Here is a 19,129-nt window from a genome sequence, read left to right on the forward strand (position 1 = left end):
AACCTTACCGACTAGTTCTCTAAAGGTAAGCTCCAATTTAACTTGTTCAGGGGTTGATCCTCCTATGAATTCAGTCTTAAATTCTAGATCTGTGAATGCTAAATGAAGAATCTCCTTCTGAAGTGATTTCTTAAACCATGGTCCTCTCTCTTGATCTGATCGAAGATCAGGTATTGGGAAGCGAACAGAAAGGTTCAATGCTGGTGTGGCAACTTGTACTGATATCCGACAATTTGCAGGATTATGTGAATCATCTAGAAATACTTCAGCGAAAGCTTTATGCTAAAACACAAAATATCAAAAATATGCCAAGATGTTAAGTTACACAAATAAACATAAACGACACTGGTTTTCAACATCACAATATATATAATCACTGCTTCTTCTTTAAGGATAATGCATTAAAATACAATTCGTATTAACTACTACCATGTTAATTCAGCATAATGAAGTTTTATAATGCAACAGTGTTGACGAAAGTCAGAACTATTGGCAAGTTACACCTTCGCATAAAACTGAACACAGGTGCTACAGATGTACACACATCCTACTAGACTAAAAAAGAATTAGCTTATCAACAAACTCAATATGGTTAAAAATCACTATAATAAAATAAATGCAATTTGAAGGATTTATCCATTAATATGCTACTTTATAGACTTCAATGTGAAATCAGAATTATGCCAAGCGCAAAGACCCATCCTTGACTCATCTCTATTTCCAGGACTAGGCCCAGGCCTGGCACAGCACAAGTTCTAAACAAATACTCCCTAAGTGATTCACTCTGAGCTCCCATCCAACCTAAGGGTATGATCCCATCAAATAACTCTTAGAAACCAAAACACGTATGCACCATTTACTTAAAGCCCTCTTACAATAAAAGGGCCAAAGAACACGCCCTTCAGATTAAAGTCTGTTTCTATTTTTTCTCTAAAATGTACTGTAACTTATAAAGATTTAGTCCAGAGTATAGTGTAGGTGATAACATGCCTCAATTTCATGGATCAGTCTTTAACTTCCTAAATTAGAAAGGTCCCTTTCTATGCTAACACCTGGATTTTTAACAAACATATTCTTTCTTTCCCCTATTTGACTTTCCAGTACTAACCCCTACTCTCAGCAAAAATAACTCAAGAGATTAAATCATCATCCTAACACATCTATGGCTCACAGTAGATATAGACACTAGCTCCACAGAATTTAAAAGAACTAGCAGTTGTTGATAGTAAAAAATTAAAGACTGTTGATTTAATATGAACACCCACCACTAATTAAGGGAGAGGCAAATACGTAGTAAAATATCTTTTCCCTTTTCTTTTTAGCCAAGTTGTCTCTGTCTGTGCCGACTGTAAAATTCTTAGCAGACATCTTGCAAACCTGACTTACTTGATTTGCTTTTAGAAAAAACACCAGGCACCAGGTCTAAGTAAAAGTGATATAATGTGATGCTAACACAATATGATAAATTATGTTCCCATTTTCAAAAGTATATCCTACATTATATGGGCTACGCTTTAAAGGAGATTCAAGTACTTTATTACATGTGTGAATAGATACAGTTTTGTGAAGATATTACTGTCACAGTTCATAAAATTCAGATAAACACAGAAAAGAAAATCTAATTCCACTACCACCCTAAAATAGTCAGTGTTACCTATTTGAAGAACAAAAACAGGCGAAACTTATCTAATGGTGTATTTCCAGCCATTCTTTCCCTATATACAATTTTATTTACACAGTTGTAATAATTTATGTGGAATAATACATTCTACTTTCTCACGCAATACTTCTTCATGAGCCTTCTTCATGTGTTGTACCATCTTCAAAACCATCGTTTACAACGGCAGCATAAAATTTCACTCAGTATAATAGCACAACCTATTTACCTAGTCTACTATCTAGATATACAAGATGTCTCCATCTTTTATTACAAATAATGCTGTTTTAATAACATATGCTATTTAACCCATTAAGAATAGCCATTAAGTTCAGAAATCAGCCCAGTATGCCTATTAACTGGCTATAATTATGATTAGTAGTCGCAACTTTTTAAATACTTACCAGACTAATGTGCTTATTATATGACGTATACATGTGAGATGCCATCATCTCCACTGTAGTAAGTTTTTGGGGTTGAAGCAAAGAATTTAACCTGTCCACAATACTGATATCCAGCTCACAAAATACTGGGTTTAATTTAATTTGTAATTCTGCCTTCTGAGGAACAGAACTAAGTCTTGCTTGATTACTCTTAAAAAGAAAAAAAAGAAAGAAAGTATTAATATGATAACGAGCAATTCTATAAAATTAAATTAAAACTTTGTGATTGTGATAAAATATATATCAGATGAAAATTTACAGATAGTAATCACACAAAAAGATCTCTTACCTGGGGTCCTTTATTCTCAGAATGCTTATAATGAAGCTGAAGACACACAGGAGGGTGGGAATCAGTTCGTTCTTTGGAATGGAACATTAAAAGCTTAAAAACAAAGAAGAAGATAAATTAAATGTACAATATTAACCTATAATTAATCACATCAATTAATAGAAGAACTAATATAATGGTGGGAAGAGCTTTTTGAAGTCAGAAAATCTGGGTTAAGTCTCATTGTTAGTTATTTACTAGCAATGTATCTTAGATAAGTCAGTTAACTTCTGTGATATTAGTATCACATCTGCAAAATGTTATGTGGGTTCACATAAAGCCCTTTGAACATAAAATAAGACACAAGGGCAAAGCAATAGCAATAAAAATGTTATTTCGATAGCTTCAAAAAGTTTCTCAAGGACCCACTTTCAGGATAGGAAAAAAATCAGATTAATAATAAATGAACTTAGCACACAGCAGGCATTCAGTAAACATGTGCTGAATAACAGAGCTCTTCTGAAATTAACAGTGCTTGGAAAATTAGTGAAACGAAGTCATTTGTCCCATAAAACAAGTCAACTCTAAAAATGTGACTCACTCTTATAATCCCTTTGAATGCCATAATTAAAAATCTATTTCAACAAAATATAAATGCAAACATGCACAGAAAACTTCTTCTTATGTCTTTTTTAAGAAAATCATTGCTATTCATACAATTCATAAAAAGTAAGACAGATTTAAAGAATAATCCCAAAAGGAAAGCATCTAGCATTTACCTCTGTATAGTGAGGAGGAACAGAATGAAAATCAGTCGGAAACAGGCACTCCAAAAGTTCCATCTGCCCAATGGACATATCAGTACTGAAATAGCGGGAAGATGATCTTTGCCTTTGTTCATAGGACACTTTGATGCCAGTACCTATAAATCTATTATAAAAAACACAGCAATTAAGAGTATCCATACACTTCTAGATTAAACAATGTCTCAAAGCATAGTACACATGTTAATACCCACCTGTTCTGACAAGTTCAAATTGTTAGTAATAATTAATATTCTTAAGGATATTAACCAGAAAGATGCTTCAAATTTCCCATTCCCTGATGTAAGAGAAAGAAATCAGATCTGGGGGAAGGATATATAGCTCAGTGGTAGAGAGCATGCCTAGTATGCACGAGGTTCTAGGTTCAATCCCCAGTAACTCCATCAAAAATAAACAAACCTAATCACCTCCCTCTTCAACAACATTTTTAAAAATTAAAGATAAATTAAAAAAAAAAAAAGAAATCAGACCTGTTGACAGGAAATTATCCAAGATATGTTTCCCAACACTGCCCTTCCCTCTTAATACATTTAAAAATTTACACTGCAGTGGATAAAGCCTTTCAAATCCGTAAAATATATGTAATAGTTTTTTTCAACTATCTAGAGGAATCATGCAATATCTTAAAAACTTCAGTCAGTAGAACACAAATGAAGTTCTGTATCTAGTTTTTGTTACTTCTGTTGTATTTCCTACTGGCAGATACTTGAAACCTTGTCAAAAACGGGAAGGAAAAAATATTTTTGCAGTTTTATTATAAATATTATGGTCCTAACCTATAGTTTCTTTTGCTAGATATGCTAGATATAAAAGTTACTTTGCATATTAATTTTAATGCTTCAAAGAATTTAAAGTTAAAACACAAGCCCAAAATATTTTCTAAAAATATTAACATATGAGCCTCAGTCATTATATAAAATATGACTGGAGAATTTATAGGTCAGTCTCATTAAAATACCACTTGCACAGTAACAATATTATACATACTTATAAATTTAATTATCTCTTCATCTATTAGGACTCAACCCATGAAAAGATCGGTAACTATTTCAACAGCTTTGATTCTTTTTTTTTAAGTGGAAGTTGAAAATGTAGCATTCAAGCTCAGGTATCACTTCCTGCCCCACGGGCAGTGGCATATGAATCACTTCAAAGTCCCTTTTCATTAGTTCATTCTATTCTCACCACCGCCATCTCTGCTAAGCCAGTGACAATAAGAACCATTTTTATGATCATAATGGTGTCAGTGGAGAATGATGGCAAAATATGGCCAAAGAAACTTGACAAAAGCAGGGCAGGGAACTAAAGAAAAGATAATTAGAAAACTCCAGATTACCTAGATCTTATATCTGAATGTTTCACATGCCAAATAACCTGAATGAGACATTCTATGGTAAACATCCTTGCAGTACTGCAAGAAAACCTCATTCCACTCATTTACAAATAAAACATGAATTAGAAAAACAAATGGAGATGGGTAGATGGATAAGTGAAAAGTCCATATTTGGTTCTTTTCCAAGGATCATTAACAAATACAGGAGTTTACCTAAGGTGATCATGCGAGCAAGCTTCTGCAAATACCGCTCGGAAAGACTTAAAATCTTCTGTTGAAAATCCTGCTGGATCAATCTTTTCTATGCAAGTAAAGAAAGCTATCGCCATAGATGTCAACGGATTAAGGTTCAGTGACGTTTCAGGTGGAGATAAAGGATCGATGTGAAGCACAGAGACTGAAAAAGTTCCCACAGCTAGTCTAAAAATAAGTTCAGGCCTGGATTCATCCACTGACACAGATCTAGACGGGAGAGCTGAAATACATGTGTTCAAATTATATACATAAAATTTAATACTTGAAACAACCCATTACATCAAAAGTATAAAACAATTACTAATGTGTGATCACATTACAGGTGATCACACAACAGTTTGAATCAATGAAATAAGTAAAATAAACTGTAATCGTTCTGCATTTTACATCCTGGATCCTTGATAATTGAAGTACAAAAAAATATGTTACACAGGGAAACATATGAACAAAACTTCTGCATTAATAAAACTGTCCTAGAAAAAGTCAGCGATTAACCAAAAGCCGCTGACCAAATTTCCTTTAAGCTTTGTGTCTACTTCAACTAAATTTTTCAGAAAAGAAAACTGAGGTTCTCTCTTAAGGGAAGTGTAAACAGTGAAACAAAAATCAGATAGTTGATTAAGACTCCTGAATGGCAACAATAATATGAAACTTATGCTATACTTTATAATAAAAATATTTTAAGTATTTAAACACACAAAGAATACAATAAATAGGCAACTATTCTAAAACACTTCACAGTGAATTATTCAACAATGCTTCATTTTCTTTCTAAACATTATTAAATGGCCTAGACCAAAGGAAATTTTATGAAGAAAAAGAAAAGAATCAGTACAACGGCATTCTTCAAAAGTAACTTTTTTTCAAGTTTTTAAAAAATACCAGTGAAAACTATCAACAAATGTGTTTTTTTACTTACAAGTCTTCTGTAAAGATGCTGGGTGAACTAGGTTGGATGGTAATGCTGACCCTCTTACTGGCTGTTCTTTATGATGATCAATGAAATCTCCCCAAGTTGGCTGAAGCTATAAAACAATTTTTTAAGCACATTAATAAAGTGCAAAATTTTAGAAGCAATTTTTCAAGAATAGAACAAAAATTAAATAATACTTTACCACAGTGGTGCTTAGTGGAGATCCTGCTGGGGTATTGGTGTATGTACTAGTTAATGATAACTCGAGGTCCATATTTGGGGGTTCCCCAAGGGGTGGAAGGGAAGACAGACTATGGGACATGTCCATATCAGCCATGGAAAAGAAAACTTCTTCTTCTAGAGAGAATGAAACTTTGTCAACTTCATTATAATTCCCCCAATTCACATCTTTAAGTAATTTAATATATATTAATAACACATTCTTCTTTCAGAGATACAGTGATGCCCTAAATTTTATGTTACTACCAATGGGGTAATTTCTTTGGATCCAAGATAGATAGCTAATAGAAGGATAAGCTAGCCTACTGGTGAACTTTTTTTTTTTAAACATATGCTAATCCATATTATATGGTCTATTTTTAAGTGTCATATGATTTTAAAACAGTCCAGATTCTAAAACCATATTAATATCTTGCTATCCCTGGCTTCATATGGCTACAGCTATTACTTAAAAAAAAAAAGAGTTCAATACTTTATTTAGAATTCTACTCATGTTCCACTTCCTTCTTTCTGGAGATTGTTCTACCCTCATGCAAATGAAGTCTGTATGGTCAAAATTTCTTGAGTAGACTTTAATTTTTTATTTAGTTCAACATTCCATATTTAAATCGACTCTTACTATTTACGGTACTAGAGCTTACACACTCTGAAACACCTGTAAATGCAAAGTAAACTGGGTAAAGATTAAATTTACAGACAACTGATAGGAAGATTAACAGACAAAGGTTCCTATTTAAAGGAAGCCACTGCAGATCATTATGTGAGCACAAAAGAATTTGACAAAATGAATAATTACCTCCCATTTATCTTTTGTGCAAATCCACATTTTTAACTGACTTTCCGTAGAACAAATCATGATTTACAAAACAAAAGTACACAATCAGAAAGGATACTGCAGCACACATGTGCCAGAGCATCACTGTAAAGCTGTGGTTAGATAAACATACACAATTTAAACCTTCTTACAGCACGGATCTCCTGTTTTCTTCATTACTACACTCCACATCACAGCAGCCAAAATTAAGTTTACCTTGGTCTGTGATGATAATGCATGACTCTGGAGTCAACTTTTGGAGTTGCTTACCCCGGCTAGAAGGTGTACGAGCCGTTTCTGTCTCATAAAAGCTTTGCTCTGAGGATACAGCGGCAGAGAGGGAATCTTTCCTCAAATAATACCGGTTTAATTCCATTTGGATTCGATATTCATCTTCTTGCTGCATGGGTCGACTTTTTCTGTCTTTATTAGCTAACCCTATTTTGCTTGAATTTTCTACAAGCATGCAAAAGGAAAGCAAAACAGTAATTAAATTTGGACTTACTTAATTATTTCTCTCTCAACCCATATTTATCCAATATCAATGCAACTTACTACCACAGTCAGTGCAAAATCACCACTAACAATCAGACATCTAAGTGAGAGCTCGAAGTAGCCAGCTAGGAATCACAAGATCTTATCTTTGATAGATAAGTCATTTAAAAGAGTGCTTTTAATATGTCCTATTTACTGTGTTTAAGAATTATACCTTCTTGGTTGTATGAAGTACTATCCCCAACCAAGGAAGTCAGTCAGTTCTGAAATGTTAAGTATGTGACACAAAAAAATCTGACTGATAATTTGTGCCATAATATAATTTGAAAGACCCAATCAAATTTAACTATTGAGGATTCTTATTTATATTACAGCTTTAAGTTCACATATTCCTATATAACCATATGCTACATAATTTAACTAAAAGGGTTTAAAGAATTAGAAATAGTAACAGAGTTATACTTGCCTGGTCCAGCAATAGCTGCTAACATATCCAAAAGCAAGTGTACCTGCCTTGGCGACAGGAACAGATGTACAGAGTCTATCTGCCCATCAATATCCAACTTAAAAAAAAAAAGAAGAAAAGAAACCTACTCAGGATGAACAATCTTTATAAGCTCATTACCACAAATCCCAGAGTATTTTAATGCAGTGAGAGGAATACTGTTTAGTCTTAGATTCCTTCACCTAAGATTCTATTAATTCACACAATCTAAATGAAAAGATACAAGGCCACTACAAGGGAAAATCCTCTGAAGAAATTTCCTGTTGACAAGTCCAATGTCATATCTCACATCTCTGAGATTTCTGAGTATTTAAAGTATCTGAAGGGGCATAAGACATAAGGTATTTGAGGAGGCCTAAGACATAGTCTCCAAGAAAGAATATTAAGATAGCAGTAATAGAACATTCATTCTCATCATCATTTCAAAAGACTCAAATCACAATCTTTAAAGCTTGATTCAAACCAAGAGCAAATAAAGTTGGCTTTCCTAAGTCTACCCATGGATCACACTCCCTACTGGAACAGCATGGACCTTCATAACCAACAGCATGCCCTCCGAATGCCCGCTGCCCTCCACACAGTCCGCTCCCCACTGGCACTGAGCCACAGCAGGAAGAAAGTGCTCATGTGAAACCCCCTTTTCTTTTCCAACTCTTTGTCCATTTTTCTCTCTAGAAAAAAAGCCCCATTCCACTCTCATGCTGATTCCTGTGGAATATACCCTGACAAAAGCAACTACTCTGTTCTCTCATCACATTCTGAGAAGTTACAGATTCTGGCCTCAGTTTTCACTCGCCTCCTCTTAGCTCTAATGCCAACACTGACTCCTGTTATTTTTATGCCATTTTACAATTAAAAAATAATTCAATTAAGAAAACACATTTATATTTGGATAATGGCATCTTTCCCAGGAGAAAAACAAATTTCTTCTGATTCTAAAAACAAAAAATAAAATAAATTACACAGTGACTTTGAGAAATTTCCATTATCTAACTAATAAAATAAGACATTTTCCAATAATAATAATCATTATTTATCATTTTTGAGTATTGGAGCACTATGTTAGATGCTTTTATTTTATTTCCTCTAATTCTTGTACTGTTCCTGTTTTACAGATAAGGAAACAGGTTCACAAAGATTAAGTGATTTATCCAAGGTCTAACAGATCCAGAGACAGAATTTTAACCTAGGTTGACCCATGGAGTACTTGTTTTATGGGGTTCCATACTGACTGCTGACACCCCAGGCCATGAATCAGCAAGGAGTTAAGGCTGGGGAAAGTGAGAAAATCTTTCTGATCATATGCCAAATTTAAAAACTGTTTTGTAATTTCTCAGCATTGAAAGCACAGTCTCTGATCTTTATTAGAATGCATGATGAAGAAAGTTTCATTTCTAATTTTCATAGAATTATTTCATTATTAGTAATTCTGAGTTTGGCATACAAAGAACAAGGTACATATTACCTTCCTCTGGAAATATTAAAAAAAAAAAAAACAACTAAAATACTAGATTTCAAAAGCCAACATATGGAAACAGCCTAAATGTCCATCAACAGATGACTGGATAAAGAAGATGTGGTATATTTATACAATGGAATACTACTCAGCCATAAAAACCGACAACATAATGCCATTTGCAGCAACATGGATGTCCCTGGAGAATGTCATTCTAAGTGAAGTAAGCCAGAGAAAAATACCATATGAGATCGCTCATGTATGGAATCTAAAAAAAAATGAACATAAATACAAAACAGAAAACAGACTCATAAGACATAGAATACAAACTTGTGGTTGCCAAGAGGGCGGGGGGTGGGAAGGGACAGACTAGGAGTTCAAAATTTGTAGATACTGACAGGCATATGCAGAATAGATAAACAAGATTATACTGTATAGCACAGGGAAATATACACACAATCTTGTGGTAGGTCACAGTGAAAAAAATATGACAATGAATATATGTATGTTCATGTATAACTGAAAAATTGTGCTCTACACTGGAATTTGACACAACATTGTAAAATGACTATAACTCAGTAAAAAATGTTAAAAAGTAATAATAATAAGAAAATAAAATACCAAATTTCAAACTCAATGTAACACGGTAATTGAAACAAAACGTCTCTAAATTCAATATAAGCAGTTCCCTATTTTCATATATAATGCATTCCCAAAAACATCTGATAAAACTGAGGATGTGAAACACCAAACTTACATACTACTTGAGGGGTGAACAGTCTCAGAGAACTAAAAATAACATGAAATATTCCATACCATTTTGATCCCACAGTTGAAAGACAAGTCTAATGAAAGAGACTAAAGATCTGACACTTTGGGCGCCTCTAACTCATGTCATCTTTGTAGTGTACTATGTTTATGAGATCTGTGTTTCTCACTGCTACTATTCAGAACTTTAATTTTTCCATTTAGCAGCCATTATCATTAAATAAGAACAAAATGTACTCAAATACTCCAGTTGCCGCACAAAAAATTACCATACAGGCAAGAACAGTAATATCTCCAAACATTAAGCCCTTGGCTAACAGACAACGCCACCATGCAATAGTTCCAGATGCTCATCTGTCACCTAATACACAGATGTCCAAAAGTAACATTTAAAAGGCATTTATACAAATCAATACATAATGTGCAAAAGTTTTGATCTGCACAAAAATGAAATATACAAATGTTGAGGGCTGGCTATAATTAATCAAAACAGAACTAAAGAAGTTATCGCTATGGTTCTTCCTTCTTCAAATGACAGTAAATGCATTCCTCAGGGGCATGGACGCATTCAGTTTCCCAAGGAAGTTACCACAGCAGGGACTCCCTGTAGTGTCTGCACATACATGGCGCTCTGCTCCATTAGCAACCCCATCATGTTATTTGATGAAGAGGCTTCAGACCTGTGGGTGGATTTTGTACCATCTGAGGTAGGACAGAGCACAGCCAACGGGGAGAAGGGACAGTCAGTAACAGGAATGCTGCCACTCTAACCTTCACCTTCCTCCTGCTGAAACTCTAACCAGGCGCTCCAGTCCAAGGAAGGACTTCCGGTGATCCTTCACTCTCCTGAAAACCGTTCTTCATACAATCACATGCACTCAGTGGCCCCTTCTTCCATGTTCCCACGGCCACGTCTATGTCCCTTATTACACCTTTTACTAAGACAAAGGTTGTATTCCACTCGTCCCTGCAGCTGTCCCAAGAACCTGCATGGGGCCTGGCAGACAGCAGTTCCCCAAACGTCTAGAGCTAGTTACGTCCGGGGATAAAAAATAAATATCCTGATGTCTCTTAAACTACATTTTACACAAATATAGAAAATTAGTTTCCAGAGTCTGAAAATAATACTTGCCAGACACATTATTAACTGACTAAATAAACACAAGTTTCCCGATTCTTCACTGTTCAATATTGTTCCCTAAGAAACAAGTACAGCTGTCTTTACAGTACCTTCAAAAAGCTATGAGATATCATGAAAAAATCAATCTCTTTACATAAATATTATACAACTATAAAAGCAGTCATTCTGTTCAAACGTATCAGTGAATATTTTTACACACATGTAACTAAACATCTCCTTCAGTCAACTTCTTGCTTTTCAAATCTCTCTTTCTTTAAAGTTGTTAATTTTATGATGACAGAGATTCTTTAAGCAATTCCTAGTTACACAAACTAATGAACATTTTTGAACGTGGGGACAAGTGAGTGTAGTAAACAGCTCCAAATCCTGAGCTGCAGCAAATGCGCAAAGGCGTCCCTCACATGAACTCTGTGATCTAAGAACAGAGGCGCCAGCTGAGGTGAAAACACTGACTCCAAGACAGTGGGGCCCTAGGTACAGGACAACCTACAGCACCCAATCAGTGGGTCACTGCGCAGGTTAAATGATGCTTGTAGCTTTGTTTTGTTTCTAATCTACAGAAAATAAAACAAACACTTACCTTAGCTCCAGGAAGTACTTCATTCTGTTTCAATGTAAGACTCAACTCCAACCTACCAATTAGCCCTCCAATCTGCACTGGGTCAGAGGGTGCTACCTCCGGCAAATTTCTAGTTAGTTGTGGGTGTGGCTCATAAACAATTTTGGGATTCCAGCTAGGTGACAGCTTTGGCTCAGTTTCCTACAATAACGCAAGAAGAAAGAAAGAAATTCTTTAAAATACCTTAGTATAAATAAAATGAAATGCAAAATACAATTGTCAAATTAAGAAGACTAAAGTAGATGAGTTGAAAACTGTACTTCATGTCAGTGGATAAACCAGCATCTTACAGCTAGCACGAAACACAGTACAGTTCCTTGATAATAAAGGCAAATTATGGAAAAGGGAAAAAAGCACAGTAATGGTTCAAATTATATAATAAGAAAATTTAATAGATGTTCTATAATTAAGAAAATCTGATTTGTAAGATAAAGTAAAAGATAAATCATGGAGTGACTAATTTTTTATACAAGGACTCTCTACTCTTAGAAGGGATTACCAGAGTTCCTTAATTATATAGCTTCTGTAAGATATGACTTGTAAGATAAATTTTCAGCAATACATTCATTACATAAGGTAAACGTGAACACTGCTTGATTTCCTGTTTTTACTGTAAAAATGACATTGGATGTTAATATACCATTTCCCCCCAAGACATAGTATCCAATGTCTCTCTATTAAATTAATACAGCAATGGTAGAAATGACATTAATTATAAATGTATTTTTAAATCTCTGAAATATGTACCCACACTACTGAATATCTGTGTTAACTCCCAGATCAGGCAGAAACCCATCAGTACACACTATCTATCCTAGGAAAATTTAACAGCCCTCGTGTAAACCTTTCAAAAGTCTATGATTTCGTTTTCCGTCTTCTTTTCCTTACCGCTGGTGCAGTTGAACACACTGGGGAAGATTTTGCTGATGCAGAAAACTCATCCCAGAAGAGAGACACTCCAGAGAGCTGCAGTAACTTGTGAGCAAACGCTGTGGGCTGATGCACGTTGATTCCTGAGGACTCGTCGGCAGCTTCATCGCAGTACATTGTCCTGAAAGTTAAAAACACAAAGAGCATTTGCATAAAACTCCTAGGAAAACCTACTTGCAATTTTAAGAAACGCACAAAGCTGTTAAAGTTTCAAGAGTTGTTCAAGTGTCAGCTGTCCTCAGAACACACCTACAAGGCGGGTCAGCATTACCATGCTTTACTCCAGTAGATATTTTCATGAAGAGACATCAACCCCAAGAAGGTAACTTTCTGAGGCTCCTAAATTTGGGGGGAAAAAGAAACTCCCTAAAGTTCATGTCAAGGATAACAATTCCTGTGCTTCCTCACAAACATCTCTTAGTAACAGTGAGATGGCATTTGGCTCCAAGTCACAAGTCTGACGTGGCATTTCTTGAATCCTGTAACTACTCCATGAGTTCTTATGACTCATCTTCAACTTAAATAAAACAATGTTGTCCTAAATGCATTAGATTTTAGACAGTTTTTAAATATACCATTTAAGGTAATGCAACCTAATTTCAAGGTTCTGTTAACAATAACTGTTTCACTAATAGGTATGTTTTGTGAAGGAAAAATCAGAACATATCTACTTAAAAAATGCGGTAAAGGCCCCCACAGATCCACATACCAAGCGTCTTCCGTGCTTCATTCTGCTTCTCTCTGCTAGCAGGTCAGGTGAAGAGTTACCAGCTCAAAACAACACTCAGCAGTGTGCATGCGAATCAGTCCCTGTTCTGGAGCTGTCTACAGGCGCTCCAGGTGGGCATACACAAAAAACTAAAAACGATGTGTTTGTATCTTTTTTAAGTAAATCACTATTTATACAATTGACCTTAAATATATCCTCACAGAATCCTCAAAGAAAACAGCAGTCTTAGCCTAAAGCAATACTTACATCGAAGAAAGCAAAGCAAAAAAAGCCTTCCACATTAATGACACAGACCTAAATAGTACACTGCTCATGTGAAAAATCAAACTCTCCAACAGGAGTGCCTTAAATTTAGTTCCACTCAAATATTCATTATTTTGATTTGATATTAACTAAAATAATTACTTGCTTTGTGAATTCAAATATTCACCATATTATATATAATTATACCCTGAAACTTTCAGTTTTCAATAATGGGATTGGAACATAACTTGAAGAATAGCACTTAACTCAAAAAAATTTAATATATTAATTTAATATAATCACCTCTCATCTCCAAAAGCATCCTGAAATCTAATGATTCAGATTTTATTACTTATAAAGGGAAGAATAGGGTCATTTGCTTTCAGACAGAATAAGTCTTACCTTTCTATTCGAATTTCAAGTGCAGTTCCAGTTTTGGAATTTTCTGGCACATGTTCAACTCTCAAAACAGTGTCTATAAAAGTGACTTTTACTCTTCTTAGTACTAGAGTAAACAAACAGGTAGCCATCAACATGAGACCATATGTATACTAACTACAAACTTCTAATGAAAGGAATAAATACGAAATTAATTTGACAAGAACTCACAAAAGTGGAATTTCTTTCCCTAAAAAAATCCCCAAATCTTGAGTTTGGTAATAAATATTTTGCCTTGCTGAGCGCTTACCCCGTGTTACACCTCAGCTTGGGGCAATGACTAATACTGTCGAATTCTAACCCCCACATCATACAAGCGTAATGAAATAATCATAGGAGAAGCTAGGGTGAAAAAGAACATGAAATTAAGCTGAATACAATACTTAAAATAACCTCAATTGTAAAGTTCTGAAGTAAGAATAGTAATTCTTTAAAAAAAAAAAAATCACTCCAGTAAATTTTCCTGATACAAGGCTAACTAAATAAAGGTACTAAATTACTAAATAAAATCTAAAATTTTTCAAAATATTCAATAATGCCAAACCTGTTTCAATGGTTTCAGCAAACTTTTCAAGTCCTTCAAAAGGCTGGGTTCCTTCTCCTTGCTCATCTGTTAGTTTCTGGCTAAGACATTCCTTTGCCAATTGCATACTGCTGGTCATGAAACTTGACCAATACATAGGCTCAGAACCAGTTGCTGCAGAAAATATAGATTAATCCTAAACAATTTCTCACAGTTACAACAAACCCATTTCTTAAAATTACACATTTCAAACACATAAAATTCTTAATTCTCCAAGAGATATTAAGCATCATGATGTTACCCATGGATACAATATTCTAGAAATTACTCTTGAGATTCAAACATCATCTTATAATAATATAAGAATAATAATTGAAAAGGAAAATGACAGATTTGTAAAGCAGACCACAGAAAAAAGTCCAGAGATATGTGCTCTCATTACATGATATACACCTGCCAAATATTAATTCACAAAGTCATTCAAGCATTTTATATACATGGTACTGTTCAAAATACTGTAGAACAGGGGTCAACAAACTTTCTGTAAAAGGTCAAATAGTAAATATTTTAGGCTTTATAGGTCATATGGTCTCCATCACAACTACTCAACTCTCACTCTAGCACAAAAGCAGCCAGAGAGGATGGATGGATGGATGAATGAATGAATGAATGAAGACAGACAGAAAGAAGTTTCAATAATAATTTATTTACAAAAGCAGGTGAGAGACCAGATTTGGCCTGTAGGCCATAGTTAGCTGACCTTGCTGAAGGGGATAGAAAAATAAAATCATTATTAATTCTGCCCTCAAAGAGACTACAAGATAGTGGAAGAAAGAGAATACTATCACGAAGAATTAACAGGCAACTACTGAGTGTCACCAGAAAATATTACGACAGCTAAGAGAGGCTAGTTCTTCCACCTGAAGGAACTCGTTGGAAATCTGGCAGAGGCGGCAGCTGACCCAGGCTTCAGAAGCACAGTAGATGCATGTAGATACAACAGAAGAGCATCCTTGGAGAAGGAATACATGACTAGTGAAAAATCCTTTCCAGATCTTCTCCTATGAGAGAATTCCACCACACTTCCTTACGCTATTCAAAACAAACTGACAAGGATTACTAGAATTATTGCCTTCCAAAATTAAATTTAAAAGTCCTTCTAGTGAAATATTTTTAAAGTAAGGGGAAAATATTTTACTTTCTGTAGCAAAGTATTACTATATCTACTCAGCTTGGTTGAAAGATAAAATATTCTTGCTAATTAAATACCAGATTACAAAGAATTCTCATGCACAGATTACCAATTTTCAAAATACAGGTACTATAATTCTACTTCGGTGTTTCAGGCAGCACTTGGGATTATAACTCTTCAAGCCTATCTTTACAAACATCACATGTCACTGAAAGAATTAAAGTTCATAATTTAAGATGATTTACCATCATGATTTTACTGGCCTATAAAACCCACAGACACACACACTCCGCAGTAGACAACACAGGACACAACACAGCACAGTGGTTAAGAACACGGACTCCAGAAACAGACTGCCTAAATTCAGATCCCATCTTTTCCACTAAACTAGCTATGACCTTGGACAAGTTATTAAACCTATTTGTGATTCAACTTCCTGTTCGGCAATGGAGATAATAAAAAGTATCCATTTCAAATAGTTATTGTGAGATAATACTTGTAAATCACTCAGAACAGTATCTGGCAAAATGAAGCACTCTATACATGTTTGGCAAATCAGAAAACATCTTACGTGTAATTAAAACTACCACACACATATACTTGTCAACAATGACTTACTACTACTTTAAAGCTTTTCCCTCCCAAAGTTTTCTTTCAAAAATCTTCAGTCCTAAGATAGAGGTGAAAGAACAGTACAACGAACACCTGCATACCCTACACACAGATTCATCAAGATTACCACACACACTCCAACTTTCACTGAACTATTTGAAGGTAAACAGCAGACTTCACAACACTCACTCCTAATTACTTCAGCATGTAACTCCTAAGAACAAGACCAGTCTCCCGCAAATGCTCAATTCCATTAACACACCCAAGCAACTTAGCACTGACACAATAATATCTTATACTCATTCAATACCCAGACTTCCCCAGCTGCCCCAATGATACCCTTCATGGGAAAAAAACAAAACTAAACTGAACAAAAAACATAATTATGAAGTAAAATTAATTATTCATGCTTCAGTCTCCTTTAATCTGAACAGTTCCTCTTCCTTCATTGTCTTTTATGATACTGACATTTTCTTAACAGTACTAACCAGCTAGTTTATAGTTTCTCTTATTTTCAGTTTGCCTGCTGTTTTCTTATGATTTGATTCAGATTAAGCACATTTAGCAGGAATAGTACAAAACTGATATCGCACCCTTCTCAGTCCACTACATCAGGACACACGTGTTGTCAGTCTGACCCATGACTGATGAGGTTAAGTTTGATCACTCAGTTATGTGCTGACTGTCAATTTCCTCCACTGTGAAAGAACAATTTTCTCTTTGTAAATAATATGTAAACAGTGGGAGTTATTCTGATACTGTCTAAATACCAAGCTCCTCAACCAGCCTTCACCCAGTGCTACCAGCATTCACTGATGATCCTCACCTGTACTTTTACTATGGTGGCTGAAAACATGGTGATACATTATCATTTATGTTTATAAGTAATAGCAATAAAGAACTTTACGTTCTCCTTGCCCTCCTTACATAATATTTACATATTTGTATTCATATGGACTTAGGTTTTTTTTTTTATTTAGTGTGTTATAATCCATTATTGTCATTACCCTTTCTGATACTCAAGTTTTCCAGATTTGGCCAGCAGAAGCCCCTTCAAGCCCAATCCTGTATCCTTCTAATATTTCTCCATCAATCTTTGCGTACTTCCTTGTTTCTGGCACAATGTTTGAATCTTTAAGACCTAAGTCATTTTATAGATAATTGGTAACAAATAATTAAACCAATCATCTGTATACTAAAGTTCCTATGGGTAAGTAAAGAGAGAAATAACCCTAAAGATAACAATCACACACACTCTACAAGGACCACATTCTAACAGTTTATCTACTGAAAATCTTACAAACACAATGCATCGTAATAAATTTAAAATACTGAATTTAATGCAATTTGGTTACTTTCCCAATCTCTAAAGAATTAAAATAGAAACCAGCAAACAGGAAAATCATAACACACCTACCTAGGCGAGGTCTAGGTCGGAAGACCATTTCTAACCCTTTCACTTCCAGTGCACAGTTATCCTGTAGCAAGGAGCCCCATGGAACTGACAGAGAAATTGACTGTATGAATCCTTCAGTGACTTCTAAAGGCGCATCTGCTGACTCCAGGATCTCATTGAGACACTAAAGAGAAAAACCAAGTGCATTTTGATATCACAGCAACAAGAGCTTAAAATTGTTAATTTATTCAGAAGTGCTAAATATGTTCATATGTATGTCAGGCACTAAGGATATAAAAAGTAGAGACCAAGATAAAGATGATTCCTGGTCCTTCCTAAGCATACAAAATAGCTTACCATGAAAGACACATGTTAATTCAAGTGTGATGAGTTGCATGACCAAAACACACTGTACTACTTGAGTGTGTGAAAGAACCTAACCTGGAGATTCAAGGCAGGCCACCTGAGGAAGTGCTATTTAAAGCTGAGACCAGAAGGCTGAGGAGCTTACCAAGCACACTGGTCCAGGCAGACAACAGCATGCAGAAGAACTCAAAGAAGGCAGAGGTCAGAGAGTGCAAGCACACGTATTTGAAATACAAGAGTATTTGGGGGAAGGGTGTGGGAAGCTGCTTTAGTCTTTAGTGCGGCATCCCAGGGTGATGAGCCAGAGACAAGGCTACACAGATAAGGGTGACTGGGATCCAAAAAGCCTTGTCGGTAATGTTAGAGTCTGAAATTTATCTCAAGGGCAATCTGAAGTCATTGAAAGATTTTAAGCAAAGATTGTCATGATGAGATTAGAACTTTTAGTTGGTCACTCCTGCTGTGTAGAGCACGTACTGCTGGAAAGCAAACTCAAGCAGAGAGGCAGATTCAAGCAGAGGAACTAGAGAAATTGGTTTAGCAAGGATAGTGACAATGAGGAAAGTTAGAGACAGATGAATTTTTGTAATGTATTAGGAAGCAGATTTAATTGGCATCATGAAGAGTAAAGAAAAGAGGGAACGAAGAATGACTCCCAGGCTGCTGGCCTGGAGCACTGCTTAGACAGTGGGACCACTGACTGAGGACAGGGGAAGGGGAGGATGAGTTCAGTTCCAAACAGCACATCTGAGCAGACATGGAGGTGGAGATGTCTAGAAAGCAGCTGGATGGTCTGGTCCAGAGCTCAGGTGGGCCATCTGGGCTTGCAATACTGAAAGGCATTACTAACTCAGAGGGGTAAACGAAGCCGCAGGGGGAGGAGAGAGAGCCTTTGGGAACTGACGTAGAGTAAAATGACAAGCAGTCTAGGAGAGAATCCTGATAAACACCAACATTTAAGAAACAGG

At 35.4% G+C, this 19,129-nt stretch overlaps 1 protein-coding gene across 2 annotated transcripts in view; it reads right to left on the reverse strand.

Annotated features, from left to right (window-relative positions):
* The window catches only part of ATG2B (autophagy related 2B), a 59,186-nt gene that overhangs the window by 34,304 nt on the left and 5,753 nt on the right, over nucleotides 1–19,129 (reverse strand). For both annotated transcript variants that reach the window (XM_006213904.4, XM_072963672.1), the window contains exons 2-15: nucleotides 17,817–17,979; nucleotides 14,617–14,769; nucleotides 14,037–14,139; nucleotides 12,620–12,782; nucleotides 11,693–11,872; nucleotides 7,709–7,805; nucleotides 7,018–7,203; nucleotides 5,896–6,050; nucleotides 5,700–5,805; nucleotides 4,739–5,000; nucleotides 3,148–3,298; nucleotides 2,390–2,482; nucleotides 2,062–2,250; nucleotides 9–282 (exon numbers count right to left, since the gene is read on the reverse strand). In XM_006213904.4, the coding sequence (XP_006213966.2) occupies nucleotides 9–282; nucleotides 2,062–2,250; nucleotides 2,390–2,482; nucleotides 3,148–3,298; nucleotides 4,739–5,000; nucleotides 5,700–5,805; nucleotides 5,896–6,050; nucleotides 7,018–7,203; nucleotides 7,709–7,805; nucleotides 11,693–11,872; nucleotides 12,620–12,782; nucleotides 14,037–14,139; nucleotides 14,617–14,769; nucleotides 17,817–17,979 (2,275 nt within the window). The remainder of the gene's footprint in view (nucleotides 1–8; nucleotides 283–2,061; nucleotides 2,251–2,389; nucleotides 2,483–3,147; nucleotides 3,299–4,738; nucleotides 5,001–5,699; nucleotides 5,806–5,895; nucleotides 6,051–7,017; nucleotides 7,204–7,708; nucleotides 7,806–11,692; nucleotides 11,873–12,619; nucleotides 12,783–14,036; nucleotides 14,140–14,616; nucleotides 14,770–17,816; nucleotides 17,980–19,129) is intronic.

The sequence above is a fragment of the Vicugna pacos genome, chromosome 6 (genome assembly GCF_048564905.1).
Source record: "Vicugna pacos chromosome 6, VicPac4, whole genome shotgun sequence".
NCBI lineage: Eukaryota > Metazoa > Chordata > Mammalia > Artiodactyla > Camelidae > Vicugna > Vicugna pacos.